Here is a 14,814-nt window from a genome sequence, read left to right on the forward strand (position 1 = left end):
CGCACACGCGCATATGCTTATGCACGCATGGCCGTGTGTGTGTCTTTATATTTTAAGTGTTAAGCACCATCACACAATCAAATGGTGACAATACAGATTCCCCATGACATTTGAAACGTCTCCTTGAGCGACTCCTGGGGAGGAGCTGCTGAGCCAGAGGGTTCACACAAGCCTTCTCAGATGTAAGAAGTTTCAGAATGTAGTACGGCAATTCAGTTTCGCTCAGAGTAGAACGGGTGTTTGGTGGTCACAGTGAGCATATTTTCATAGTTTGAGCTAACTAAAAGTGAAAACTGTTGTCTTGTGAGTCAGCAGTTTCCCAGAAGACTGCTTAATTAGGTAAATTACATACTTTGTCACTGTCTGAGTTTACCAAGGATTTCTTTTCTAGGAAGGATTATGAACTAAATAATCTCTTAAATCCTTTGAAATGATAAGATGCTGTGATTTTGGCAGTACAAAATAACAGATGTAGATTTGTAAAATTAATCTTCTCCGTGTGTGTGTGTGTGTCCCACAGCCCCACCCCCATTCCCATACCGCCTCTGTCTGTTTTCTGTGGTTAAGGACCAGGTCTTTAACTATATAGGAAAATGTCTTCCCACCTAGCTATGTGCCCAGACCCAGAATCTGTCTTTGTGAAAAAGAATACTGCCTTCTTAAAACTGGTATTGTTAAAATTGTTAATATCCACTTACTCATTTTTGTTTAGTTGAAGGGAGTGCCTGCATTGGCCAGTCACATGTGAGCACTGCAGGACAGCTCTGAAGGGTTGGTTGGTCCTCCTCTCCCTCTCTCATGAGGGTTGCAGAGACAAAGTTCTGGTCCTCAGGGTGGGCAGCACACACCTTCACCAAGAGAGCTACCTGAAAGCCTCTTAAACAGAATTTTAAGGGGAGTCTATAGTTTAAAGAAGGAATTTGGGATGTAATCTGCATTTGTTGATCCTATAATGGGTCAAAAAGAATGAAAGAAAACAAAATTTCTCAGGAGATTTCAAGAAATGAATGGTTCCCCTTCTCAACAGAGAAATCCTCAGCTGAGAAGCGAGTCTATTGACAGAAGAAAGGACATTTAGTTAGTTCAGTTGACAAGTTTGTGGACACTGTCCTCTAAATGTTGTGTGTCTATAGATACTGATCTTTATTATTCTGGATGATTCTCTAGTTCTATTGTTAGACAAACTAGAAAGAGGAAAGGAAAGTTAAAAACAGTTCACAAAGAAATAAGTGAATCAATTATGAAGAAATTATTTTAAAATACTTGACACGACAAATTCTCACTTCTCTGTATTTTTAATTTACTTTGTATTATTTTACTTTACTGCATATTTCAGGTGTATCACGAGTACAATTATTTGTGCTTTATTTTCTAGTTGTTTTTTATCTTTACTGCTGGTGGCTGCTGTGGTCTGGAAGATCAAACAAACTTGCTGGGCTTCTCGTCGGAGGGAGGTAGGCAGTGACGTTACCTAATCTCTCTATGAGGGTCTGAGCGGACATGGATCTCTGTTAACTCAGGAATCTGCTCCTTTCCAGTACTGATCTGTCACATCAAATTTACACATGCGTCATGAACAATCTTTCGATTCTTACAACTTTAGAGTTGAATACCACAATCATTTTAGGGCACTGTGCATATGATGTTACAGGCGTTGTTGACAGTATTATAATTCATCACGAATGCAGATATTAATTCTGTTAACGAATAAGTAACATATTTAGTTTGACATTGAATTATGGTGTGAGAATACTGTTGTACAACAGTATCTCTGTTGACGTTAAGGCAGTTCTGAGTATCCTCATACGTTTGCCTTAGGGAGGGTATCTATTATAGAATAGTTTCTATGGGGGAAGGTGGTCTGAATCTTTAACATTTCCTGGCCATCTGATTACTCAGCTATGTCTAAAGGAACAGGTCACTCTGATCCACTTGCATATTAGAATTAGTCACAATATTCCTTACAGTCGCAATGTTGGTTGAAGCAAGGTTATACTCTCAAAAATAACATCTGACCATGTAAACACATAGACACTTTCTTGTCTTTTGACATATTGGTTAGTGATAAGAAACAAAAAACAACTTATGAGCAAATAGCCAGGTTTATTGTTCTGTAGCTTATGTAGTTAAAAACTCTTAGTTTCTATTTACCGATCTACTGTGTTGCGTTAATACTATTATTCGAACGTTAGCATTACCGGTAACTTAGTGGCTGGGCGTTTTTCAGCATTTTTATGTGCCTGTTTAACTGTGCCTATAAGAAAATATTTAAAGCTAATTGAAACAATCTAGAGTACTTGAGGCTAGAAAATTAGTGAATACGACATGAACTTATAAGTTTCCTATATTTCAAAACCCAGCACCTGCTTTAATGTATTTGGGAATATGACGTTCTTCCAAGTTTATGTTCACCTCTGTCCTGTGTTCGTCTGAGAGTCAGTGTCTGACCAGTACAGCGAGATCGAGAACCAACTTGGTGGAGCTTTACGATAAAAGAGTAATCTTGGTGAAACGGGCTTAATTCTGTGTGGATTCTAACAATCTCTGGTCCTGGCAGAGGGCATGGTACAAAAAGCATAGCTCTAAGCATGATGGCAGGCAGGCAGTTGGTAGCCGAATGGAGCTGGTCACTGTGCTTCCCTGTCCATGAGGAAACAGATCAGGACCAGCAGTGGCCTCTGACCCGAATTCTGAAGATCAGTGGTTAGCGATCTGCTCTGAGTGGATGGAGCTCAGCTGGCCACGAGGAGGTGGTCTGCAGAACCTCCTTCTCATCATAGAGATAGCTGTGTGATTGACTCTAAGTCCAGACTGAATGTATATATAGAATCTTTACTTATATTAAGTAAGCTAAAAAACAATGCAATTATTTACCCTTTGAAAATATAACATATTTACTCTGGAAAAAAACCCTGTTATTTTTGTATCTTACATTCTCTTTTTAAATGATGAGCGTATTCGGCTTAATATTCTCTCACCTTAGAGTTTTTATTATATTGTTTTAGAACTTTTAAAATATACTTATATTTTGATCGTGTTAAAATCTCCCAAAATGATTCGGTGGCCGTGAAGTTAGAGAGATGCAGCCAGGAGCAACTACTGTTGCTATGGTTAGAGTGCCACAATCCACGAAAGCACGTTGCTGTGGCTGTGGGTCTTCTCTCAGTGTGAGCTTCTGTCTCTAAAGTACAGGGAGGTACTCTTCTCTGTCACAATTGGATTTGTTCACCGCTGCCTAAACAGACATATCTATAGGGGTGAGGTGCCCTGCTATACACATGCTTCCAATAGGCTTTTTTCTTCAATTCGTTGCTTCTAAATACTTTTCTTTTTTTTAATTGATTATTTTATTTATTTACATTTCAATTTTTGTCCCCCTTTCTAGTTTCCCCTCTGCAAGTCCCCCCTCCCATCCCCCCTTCCCTTTTCCTCTGTGAGGGTGCTCCCCTGCCCCCCTCCCCTACCGCTTCACCAGTGTAGCATCCCTTTACGCTGGGGTCTCAAGCCTCCACAGGACAATGAAAGACATTAAAGGCTGTGAGACCAATCTGTATCTTGATGTTCATAGTAGACACGATGTTGCTTGTTACCTTGGTCAGATTACCAGCTTAGAGGATTTTTATTTCATTGAGGAATTCTTTCCAGGTTTGTTTTCCTAAGGCCCAGAGAGTCAAAGGACACACGTTGGCCAGGGATGTTTTTATTTAACACTGGGAAGGCAATTCCCCAGTTTTGTTTTCTGATCTCCAAATACTTTTAATGTCATTACATGCCCTTATGATGATAATTGAATTCTCAGACGGTATGCGAGCAGAGGCAGGTGCTGTGTGCCTTAGCCTCTCCTTACTCAGCCTGACTGACACTGTTCTGTCCTCAGGTGGCGCAGCCCTCACATACTTGTCTACACTGAGACCTCTCTCTCTCTCTCTCTCTCTCTCTCTCTCTGAGACTAAGAAACTAAGTGTTGTTATGATTCAGGCTCACCTGGGATTGACAGGATATTAGTTAATTTGCAATGATATATTTTTCTTAGGATTTTGTAATGTAGTGCCAGGGAAATGTTAGTGATCCCCTCCACCCCCCACCCCCCCAAAAAGAAAAGACAGGAGTTGATCTGATGTAACTCACAGCAGGGTCTTTATTCTATTTGAGCTAGCTCAGGCACCTGTGATACACTGCTGTCACACAGGTTGGTTTTGGAGGTGGGGGAGCCCTGAATCTCCATTGGGGCAAGGCTTGATAGTAAGCAGCAAACAGGGATGTGGGGAGGGAGTAAGTGTGCAAGCATCTTATTGGAAAGCTATTGTGGCCTTTAACATAATCGGCTAGGGTTTAATTTCTCTTCCCCTCTGCCTTGGTGGTCGTTAGGCAGGGGGTGGGCTTGTAACGGGGAGGGGGGCAGGTTTGTTGGAGGAATGACCTGGACACACTGGTCTTGCTGGGGAGTAGCCTAGAGACAGGAGCTAGGCTTAGGTTTTGTTGGGGGCAACTTGGAAACTCATGCTAGGTACCAGCCTGTTAGTTTACCTGAGTTCAAACTTCTCTAAAATGGAGCCTGAACTTAAAAGATTTGACCTCTCAGTAACTGTTTTTATAAAAGTTGTGGTGTTTTTCCAACTATAAGGACTGTTTTAAATGAAAGTAACTTAAATCACATATTGGGTTTAACCATTCAGCATATTACTTCTTATTCTTTGACACCTTAATTTCTCTTAAACTTGAGTACACTTTTCGTAATATAATTTTAATATCAGTCACCTATGATTATTATGCCTTTTGAATAAGACATCTAAGAATTCAAGGGCTCTTAAAAGTCTATAAAGACTTCAATTTGGATATTACCTCTTCAAATTGGTTCCTATGGTAACTTACCCGTGGCATAATATGAACACTTTCTTTGGGCCTATGAGAAGGAATGAAAAAATACTGGATATTGGTTCATTGGAAGGCTGAGTGCATTGTCGTTCCTTGCCCGTTTTACACAGGTACATGAGAACATGCAGCTTCCAGGGTACATTCCATTGTTTCAAGACATCACATTCAAATATTTGTTTATAACAGATGTGTGCTAAAATGACTTGACAAGTTGCTGGTTTGAATGTCTTCATATTAATATTGCAGTTTGAGATTTTAAAAAAATGTGTATGGGTTAAGCCTGCATGTATGTCTGTATACCACATGAATGCCTGTTGTTTGAGGTCTACAAGAGGGTGTCTGACACTCTGGAACTGGAGTTACAGATGGTTGTGAGCTGCCCTGTGGGTCCTTGGGATTGAATCCAGGTCTAAAATGAAAAGCAAGCTTTCTTAATTGCTGAGCTATCCAGCCCCAAGTTTGAAATTTTCAAAGTGATCATAATAACTAGACTTATCAAGATTTTTAAATTTTTCTTATAATCATACACTTGATTAACAAAAAAAGGTCCTGGGAGTTTGCAGTTTATTTTTCTTGCTGTATCACAGACTGATTGAAAACTATAAATAAGAAAAGAAGGACAAGAGCTATATATTTTGAACCAGCTGTCTTTAAAACACATTCAATGCATTACACATGAACACACAGTATTTAGGGAGCCCCTATCTATTGTGTTAACCATGGGGGTGAGGCATGATCTATGAAATTTTTTGTTTTTGGAAATGAGATGATTAATTGAAATCAGTGTGAAGTGTTAGTTAATTGTATGTAGAATTAATATGGAAAGGTTTGCAATGGTCTTCAAAAAATATGAAATATAGAAAACATATCCTGAAATTATAGTTTTTTAAAAATATTGGCATTGCCATCATATTTAGGTCCAATTACTTAGATTGATTAAGAAATGGCCAGGGATAGTGACTTTCTCTAAGTAAATATTATGGGATTGACCAAAATACCTTCCATTTTATATATTCAAAAAAGCATCTGCACTCAAATATATTAGCTATACATGCTTAAGTTCTTATCCCCCACCCCAATTTTATGTGTTATCTGAAAGATAAAAGCCTTAATTGTAATTGAGAGTTTCATACATGAGTACACTGTATACAAGTCCTTTCTACCGCCCTCCCCTGTCCTCTGCAGCTCCTCCTGTGTTACATGCATGCACACACATGTATGTATACACATGTATATATACACACATGTATTTACACACATGCCTGGACATGCACAACCCACTGAATTCTGTCTATGTTCCTGTCTGTAGATGTGCTTAGGACTGGGAAATCTATCCAGGGCCTTTCCTATAGAAAGCTTCCTTCTTCAGCAGCCATTGACTGCCCTGAGCCCTTCTTTGAGGGCGTGGCCTTGAAGCATTTTCAGCCATCCATTTTGGCATGTTTCCTGGAGTGTTCTCTCGAACGCGGCCATATGGTTGAGAGTTCACAGGCCCAGCACACTGTCGTGTCTAGAGGAAGCTGCTTTGCAGCAGTCATCCCCGTCCTCCGGCTCTTCGAAGCCTGCTTACTCTTCCTCAGTGGTTCTGAGCTGGAGCTGTAGCTTAGTTAGGTTGAGCATCCGATGGTTCCTTCTTTGGATTTTGACCATTGTGGATTTCTGTAGTAGCCTCTGAGTTCTGCAAAAATAGTTTCTGTGATGGGGACTTAATATTACACTTTCTGTGGACACGAGGATAGTATTTAGAATATAGGAGGAGGTTCTGTTTATTTAGGAGCATGGCCGCAGTAGATTCTCTTCTAGAGTCTGTGACCTTTCCTGCTACAAGCTCTTGGCTAGCTGACAGAATCAGACATGAATTTCCTCCTGATGAAAGGACCCCATGCTCAGCTCTATCTGGGATATTCTGGGAAGGTGGTCACTACCGTGGTCCCCTGGGCGTTGTCTGCTCAATGTGTCAGCCCCCATTCTTGATTCAGATGTTCAGTCTGACGCACAGAGAAGAGACTCTTCCTCTGACGTCTGGGCTTTGAGTGAGAGGAAACCACGCTAGAGAGAGGCCTTGATTTGCTCTTAAAGTGAGGGAGTGGTGTGCATGGGTGGCAAACACCACATGTCAGCTCTGCACATTACCCTTCCAGTTAGCAGACAAACGCTGTAATCTAGTAGTTACATTTTACATAATATGCTCTTCAGATATATAACTGCCTAGTACTTCAAAGTAAACTCATTCAAAGATATTTATAGAGGACCTTTTTATATGAAAAAGATTTATATTCTTTAAAAAGATTCCGGAAGTAAATTCCGCCTTCTCACTATGAGATGTGTGGCTGACAGCAGAATGAAGTACAGATGTGTTAATCATACCGTTCTTTCTTCCTGTAACTTCCTGGAGTTTCGTTCTAGGTCTCTTGTTCAGGAAATGCAGAGGCCAATCAGTCAGGCCAAATCTTAGCCTCAGACACGTGTGCATTTTAAAGCAGTCATTGTCTGGGGCATACACAGCATGCTCTTTCTCATAACGTGTGCTTATTGGGATGTCTATGTGCGTGGAAACGGGTGCCACTAGAATTAACTCTGGGTACAGGGTGGGTGTTGAAGACGGCTGACCATGATTTTCTAATGATATATAAACAAATACTTACATTAAAGCCAAGAATGAAGAGCCTGAAATTTAAGGCTAAGGCGTTTTGCCAAATTAGTATTTATCTTGGCCAAAGAGACATATAGTTTCCTTCCTCCTACTTGTGGATTCTAGTCGGGATTGCTAGCACATAGTAACTGGAGAAGCTATAACTCAAAATTAAGTCTGTCAGATTCCAGAATCTAAGCTCAATTAAGTATATACAGAATTCCAAAGAGAACCTAAATGAAAGCAGGTTTGATTCTGTAATTGACCATTTATTATGTACCCTGAACATCTGCTTGTCATAGTGGGAATACGCTGTGGGTTATGGCAAATGAAGACACGATCAATCCTTATTTGGTCAAGCTTTTAGGAAGAAAGGGCTTGCTCAGTTCCAGCACAGTGCTCCCTTGCCACTGAGAACCACAGTGCTCCCTTACCACTGAGAAACACAGTGCTGCCTTACCACTGAGAACCACAGTGCTCCCTTACCACTGAGAACCATAGTGCTCCCTTACCACCGAGAGCCACAGTGCTCCCTTACGACTGAGAACCACAGTGCTCCCTTACCACCAATAATCACAGTGCTCCCTTACCACCAATAATCACAGTGCTCCCTTACCACTGAGAATCACAGTGCTTCCTTGCCACCAAGATCCACAGTGCTGCCTTACCACTGAGAATCACAGTGCTCCCCTACCACTGAGAACCATAGTGCTCCCTTACCACCAATAATCACAGTGCTCCCTTACCACTGAGAATCACAGTGCTCCCTTGTCACCAAGATCCACAGTGCTGCCTTACCACTGAGAACCACAGTGCTCCCTTACCACAATAATCACAGTGCTCCATTACCACTGAGAATCACAGTGCTCCCTTGCCACCAAGAGCCACAGTGCTCCCTTGCCACTGAGAACATTTATTTTATATTTATTGAAAGGCCTTTCATAGGATTAGGTAGTGATTAACTCACTCATATGAATTTCATGTTTACACAAAGAAAAGAAAGTAGAAACAAATTAAACTACTTCCAAAATACTTTCAACTTCATAATGTAGGTTTTCACGAATGAGCCGAAGGTCGAAGGTTTTTTTTTTTTTTTTTTTTGTTTTTTGTTTTTGTTTTCATGTATGTCACTGACCAGGACACTGGTGCTTACATTCATGGATCCAGTGACATCTACATCAGAACTACCATCTTCCCAGCAGTGGGCTATATGACATCATCAACTGTAGAACACCTGACTTGAGAGATATTAAAATGAGTTTAAAAATGTCAATTATGGGTAGGGCCAACTTTTAAAAGATTATGCTGCGGAGTTAATCAATGCCAAGTATTTCTCTGGTGCATCCCTTTAAATGTATCATACTTCAACACGTATTAGTTGCTTTTATTGTCGTCTATGTGTACTATAAAGAAAATTAGGCATTGCATTACCCGTTAGAATCATGAGTAGAAACTCCTGCATATGTTGGACTGTCTTCTTTCTCTTCATCTCTTCCCAACAATGGTTTCCTTTAAAGATTTTAAAATATCTCTTCTTATTCTGCATGTGCACCCATGTGCATATGTATTCTGATATGCATGTGTGGCATGACCCATGTGTGGAAATCAGAACCACTTTGTAGATTTTTTTCCCTTTTCTTCCACTTCCTGGATTCCAGGAGCTAAAACTGAGGTCACCAGGATGAGGAGAAACACCCTGTGCTGCTTGTTTTCTGTAAACTTGATATAGGCAGCCATTTTGGAAGAGGGAGCCTCCAGCAGATTGTTCAGTGGTATGTCTGTGGTGAAGTCTTATGATTAATGATTAACGTAGAGAGCCCAACTCACTGTTGGTGGTGCCATACCTGGGTGGTTGTTCTGAGCTCTATAGGAAAGCAGGTTTAGCATGCATGAGGAGCAGCACTGCCAGCCTCCAGGTTTCTACATTGACTTGCCCTGGATGATGTACTACCAATTATATTATGAAATAAATCCTTATTCCCCAAGTGGCCTCTGGTCTTGGTGGTTTTTCACAGCAACAGAAGCCCCAAGACACTATTAACACACTTGGTGACCCATTGCCAGTAGTTTCCAGAGCAGGACTTTAAGTATCATCAACAAATCTTTAGGCAACATAGCATATATGTACACAGGACACATTTAATTGTATAATGTGTGTATGATGTTTGTTGTTTATATGGTAATGTAGACATGTACATGTGTATATGTATTTATATTTGTATTCCATTGTATTATTGCATATGCATAGACTAGGAAATTCTGGAAGGAGACTGGAGCCTGCTGTATTTGTTTATTTGTTTATGGTTTTAAAAATTGTTGCAATTATAGTATAATTCCCCTCCCCCCTCTCCTCTTCTCCCTCTACACCATCCTTTATCCTCCTCCTTATTCTCTTTTGAGTTCATGGCCTCTTTATTCATTAATTGTTACTGAATTTGTATGTACGTACATATTCCTAATCTGTATTCATTTTAAGTCTGAATAGTATTCTTATAATATACCCCATGAATTATTCTAGAATTATATGAGAGAAGTTTGAGTTTTGACATGAGAGCTGACACAATGGAAATTGACTATAAAGTTGATATTCTCCCTGTGTTTTGTATTAGCATCATCCATTTCATGTCAGGAGATGCTCAAAGATTTTTTTACTTTATTATTAATGCTAGAATTGAGACAAATATTCACAGATGTGTTGAGTGTCCTTCTGCATGCTACCAATTCACTTTTAGAATTTCTTTGATGCTTGTATAATATTTGAGCATTGATGTGAGCCTTTAACCCAGTGTAGAGTTTGCAGACACTTTGTTTCATAACCCGTGGAGTGTATGGGGATACTTTGTTTCATAACCCGTGGAGTATATGGGGATACTTTGTTTCATAAGCTAAATGTGCAGTGCTTGAGGATAATTTGTTTCATAAGCTAGATATTTCTACTTATGAGTATTGTCTATCCATCAGCTTCTAACTTAAGGGAAAATGCTGCTAGTGTGTTGTAAGGATAATGTCTTGCGCCCTTTGTAAAAGCATCACCTGTCATTCAGAAGCCGATGGACGATAAGCTAAGGAGGGATTAAAAGGTGGAACCCCCAGCAGAGAGAGGAACTTTAGGAGATAGTCAGGCATGGAAGATTTGCCACTTGGACCTGGAGGAAGACAGGCTTAGGACACTGAGGAGAGGTAACCAGCCATGTGTCAAATATAGAATAGTATAGATGGGTTAATTGAGTTATGAGATAATTGGGAAACAATCCTAGTTTAAAGACTTAGGCGCTTATTCATAAATAAATAAATAAATAAATAAACTTCCATGTAATTAGGAACTAGGGAGGACATAGAAAGTCCAAACAGTTACAGTATGATAGTTTTATTTGGGCTGATTATGAATTGTATAGGTCTAAATAAATTGCATGGCAGGAGAAAGTTATCTTAATATTCAAGTTTACATTTAATTTGGAATAAATATGCTTTCTGCTATTATCGAATCCTATAGTGCTGCTTTCACAGTAACTCAATTGCATTATTTGTAACAAGGAGACAGTTAATACATGGAATCATCCTGACAATGTGCACAACCCAGTCACCGCAAGTGGCTCACAAGCCTATGATCAAAAAGAAAACCTTTGCTTGATTTTGTGTCTTCTGTAGAGGACCCTCGGCATCTCATGTCCAGGCATCCCAGCACAAGCACGGTGCCCTTATCTATAAAGTGCCTTTTATTGTGCTGAGAGCAATGTTCATAGCTTATCCAAGGCTCCTGTAATTATAATTTGATTTCATTTCTTGTCATTTAATGCTGTGAATTGTCCTTTAACTATATTTATGCAACACATTCTTTAGAGTGTATTGAATGAACACGATTTACTTATGATTTGAGTTTTGAAAATGAAATGATTACATTTTAGTTATTTTAAGTCTGAAACCCATTATTATATTTTGGCTCCACCTTTGCACATGGGCAACAACCCAAGCTTTGGTCTATTCCACAGCCAAACCAGGTTGGCTTTGATGGACACTTTCTTCTTACCTTAAATAGCTAAGGATGGCAGTTATTTTTCCCCCCTAGAGCTAGCTCCTTTTGTAGACATGGTTTCCCATTCTTGGGCAAATTGGTATCATGAAGTTTTATTCCAGTAATGGGAGAAAATGTTTAGAAGTAATTTTTCTTTTTATCAGAAGCAAACACAGGCAGTTTGCCTTCAGAATGGACCATCATCCCGATGATGGACCGTTTGTTATTACTTGGAGAATCATTATTTGACCAGCAGATGAGCTAACATAAATTTAGCATTTTGTATCTCCTTGTTGTTTTCATATAAATTTTAATAGGTAATATATCTTTTAGCCTCAGAATTCAAAATTACGTTCTTGTCCAGACCCTTGATCGTCTCTATGCAGCTAAGCAGCTGGCTTTATTTTTCTAGGCTTATTCTTCCATCCTTCTTATGTGCATTCACTCCAGCACACATTCTCCTTTCTGCATCTTCTAACCTTATGTGCATTCACAGGCCATGGCACCACACATTCCTTTTTCTACACGACCTCATGAGTGACATTATACTCTACTTAACAGATTTTATCTTTAATCCTTAAAAATCTAATGAATTACTGTAGTTCAAAATTACTTATCATCTTAAAATAACATTTATATGAGTTGATGAGATTAAACATTTGTCCTTTTATTAACATTGTTTCTATTATTTATTGCTGTAGTAAAGGATAATATATATATATATATATATATATATACACACACACACACACACACACATATAGTTATTTTTTTTGAGATCATAATGTAATTACCTCATTTTATTTCCCCATTCCCTTTCTTCTCTCAAACCTTTCCAAACACCCTTCCTTGCTCTTTCACATTCAAATTTTTCATGGTTACACGCATATATATTCCTGAAGACATAAAAGCACTCTGCTCAGTCTGTATAATGATGTTTGTATGTATGCTTCCAGAGCACAGCTGGTGTGGTTGACCAGTTGCTCTTCCCAGGGGAGGCCATCTGCTGCCCCAGCTCTCCTTCCGTGTCTGTGGTTCCTGGTGTAGGTTTACCACCTACTGGCCCTTCCCTGTCCACTTTAGTGGGTTCATATTGCCCTTGTTCAGCTTATGTGTAGGGTTTGTGTTGGTGAGATTTTATAGGCACCCTTTCTTAAGAATTCCCAAGATTCTAAGAAGGAGTTGTAAACTCATACTTATTTTGGTGTAGCTCTTCAAAACTTTATGACCCTTTCTAAAGTTTATTACGGTAATATAGAAAAATCAGCACTTCAGTAAGACATTTGGCATACAAGAGCCAAGCTTAAATCATAGACCTTTAAGTGAGCATACTGTTAAACTGTTTCATGCAATATATGTGTGTCTGCACACTTCATATGTTGGCATAGAAAGGTTATATAGTGGGAAGGTTGTTATATTACTTATTTATAAATTTTTATCTTTTTTGTTGTTAAAGAATGGTGTTAATGTCTGTCTCTCAGGCGGTGGTTGTCCACTGTGTCTGTCTCTCAGGCAGTGGAATCCACTGTAGGTCTTTAGAATTTACTACATTGCCCTAACTGGTTTTAATGACTTTGTAGCATTGACTCTTTAGCTACCAATAGCTGAAATGACCAGAATATTAAAATTAAGTTTACAGTGGTCAAGATTTGAAAATTATGTGCACCTTAAATCCTGAGCAGTCATTATATTATCTGGAAACCTTCTTTGACTTTCTTCGTGACTAATTACTGTTCTCTATCAACATTTTCTATTCGTGCAAATATTTTTTTTTCTTCAAAAATGCCCATTTTTTAAAATAGCATTAATGTCCACAAACATGCAGGCTTATTTTTAATTTTCTTAATTAAAATGACAGTTTCTTGCCTTTAATTTCTTCCTTAAGTGGAGTGCAGTGCAGTCCACAGTTGAAACTGTCTCTGACCTTTAGAACTCTGTAAGGCCTGAAGTTTTTAATCACGGTCTGAAATATCTGCCATTCCCAGAAGGTGGGTTTCTGTTACTTCATCTGTGTGAAACATTGCCACAGGAATATGGAGAATATATTTTTACTTTTAGAATCCTGTTTGCCTGGCTGATGCTCTAACATGAAGCAAGCAGTAAGTCAGTTTGCTCCCTTTAGATAATTAGTAATTTACATATAACCTTTGGCTATTCTTTTAGAATACTCATATAAGTTGCATAAAATTGTTTTCCATGTAGAAAGTGCTTTGGAATACAAAATATAATTAAATTCTCTATTATTTTAGGACGGTAGTCTTGCTTAGTGATGCTGTTGGGACTGTTGTGGATATTCACGGAGTCTGAAAGGAGCACAGAGGAAGCTAAATTATAACCTCTGTGGATTTCTCCAAGTTACTTTCCAATCAGCTGGAACAAATGAAGGTGCCTAAGTACTTAGAACACTCCAGTTCTCACATAAGCACACTTATAAATAACTAGCTTGGGTAGTACACTACTCTGCCTAGTATTTAGAGTTGTTTGGCTGCAATGACTCTGTCTAGGGCATTAGCACAAAAACAGAGAACTGCCCCAAAATTCTGGACACTAGCACAACAATAACTATGCACTATCACAGTTGCTCATTAATTATATTCCATTTCCTGGGGACTGAGAACATGCTCTGCAGGGTCCAATTGGTCACACTAAAATTTGTCCAATCTCTGAATCCCCTATGGCCCAGAGCAGTGCTGTTGTGTGGTAAAGCTAAGACGTCACAGTGATGAGTGAGCTTGGCGGCTGGGTTAGTGTAAGGATGTGTGGCGCTTATTATCTAGCGTGTGGGCATTCTGTATTATTACATAATAGCATCCATCATCCATGCACTTCTTAGACCATGGTTGTGCTTTTATTTAGAATGCTTGTGTATCAGTTAACTCTTTAAGGTATGCAGGAGTAATTTTTCCACATGAAAACACACACACACACACACACACACACATAATTTTTTCTGTAGATTAGTTAAAAATTAAAGCTTGCCTAGCAAAACTACCTTCTATTCAACGTTGTGGAAACTACTCTGTTAAGAGCGTCTTATATTCATTAAATGTATTTATCTGTTTAAGTCATTAGTGATCCCGTGCATTGTCGCAACCTACCCGAACACTGAGAATTGGTAGGATGAATTTCACTTTCACCATTTCTGTTGATATTTTTCTATTTTTAATCCAAAACTTTAATCCTAGCCTCATTGAAGTTGTGTATTAGTGTGACCTCTTAATTGAATGCAGAAGCATATTTTCCTTATTTTAATAAAACAGATTTAATTTTTAGGCCTCACCATTAGAAAATAACC

The 14,814-nt window shown here is 39.0% G+C and overlaps 1 protein-coding gene across 4 annotated transcripts in view; it reads left to right on the forward strand.

Moving 5' to 3' along the window:
* Positions 1–14,814, forward strand: part of Atrnl1 (attractin like 1) — a 522,384-nt gene that overhangs the window by 185,090 nt on the left and 322,480 nt on the right. For all 4 annotated transcript variants that reach the window (XM_006527049.3, XM_011247244.1, NM_181415.4 and 1 more), the window contains one exon: positions 1,376–1,454. In XM_006527049.3, the coding sequence (XP_006527112.1) occupies positions 1,376–1,454 (79 nt within the window). The remainder of the gene's footprint in view (positions 1–1,375; positions 1,455–14,814) is intronic.

This window comes from Mus musculus, chromosome 19, assembly GCF_000001635.26.
Source record: "Mus musculus strain C57BL/6J chromosome 19, GRCm38.p6 C57BL/6J".
Lineage (NCBI taxonomy): Eukaryota > Metazoa > Chordata > Mammalia > Rodentia > Muridae > Mus > Mus musculus.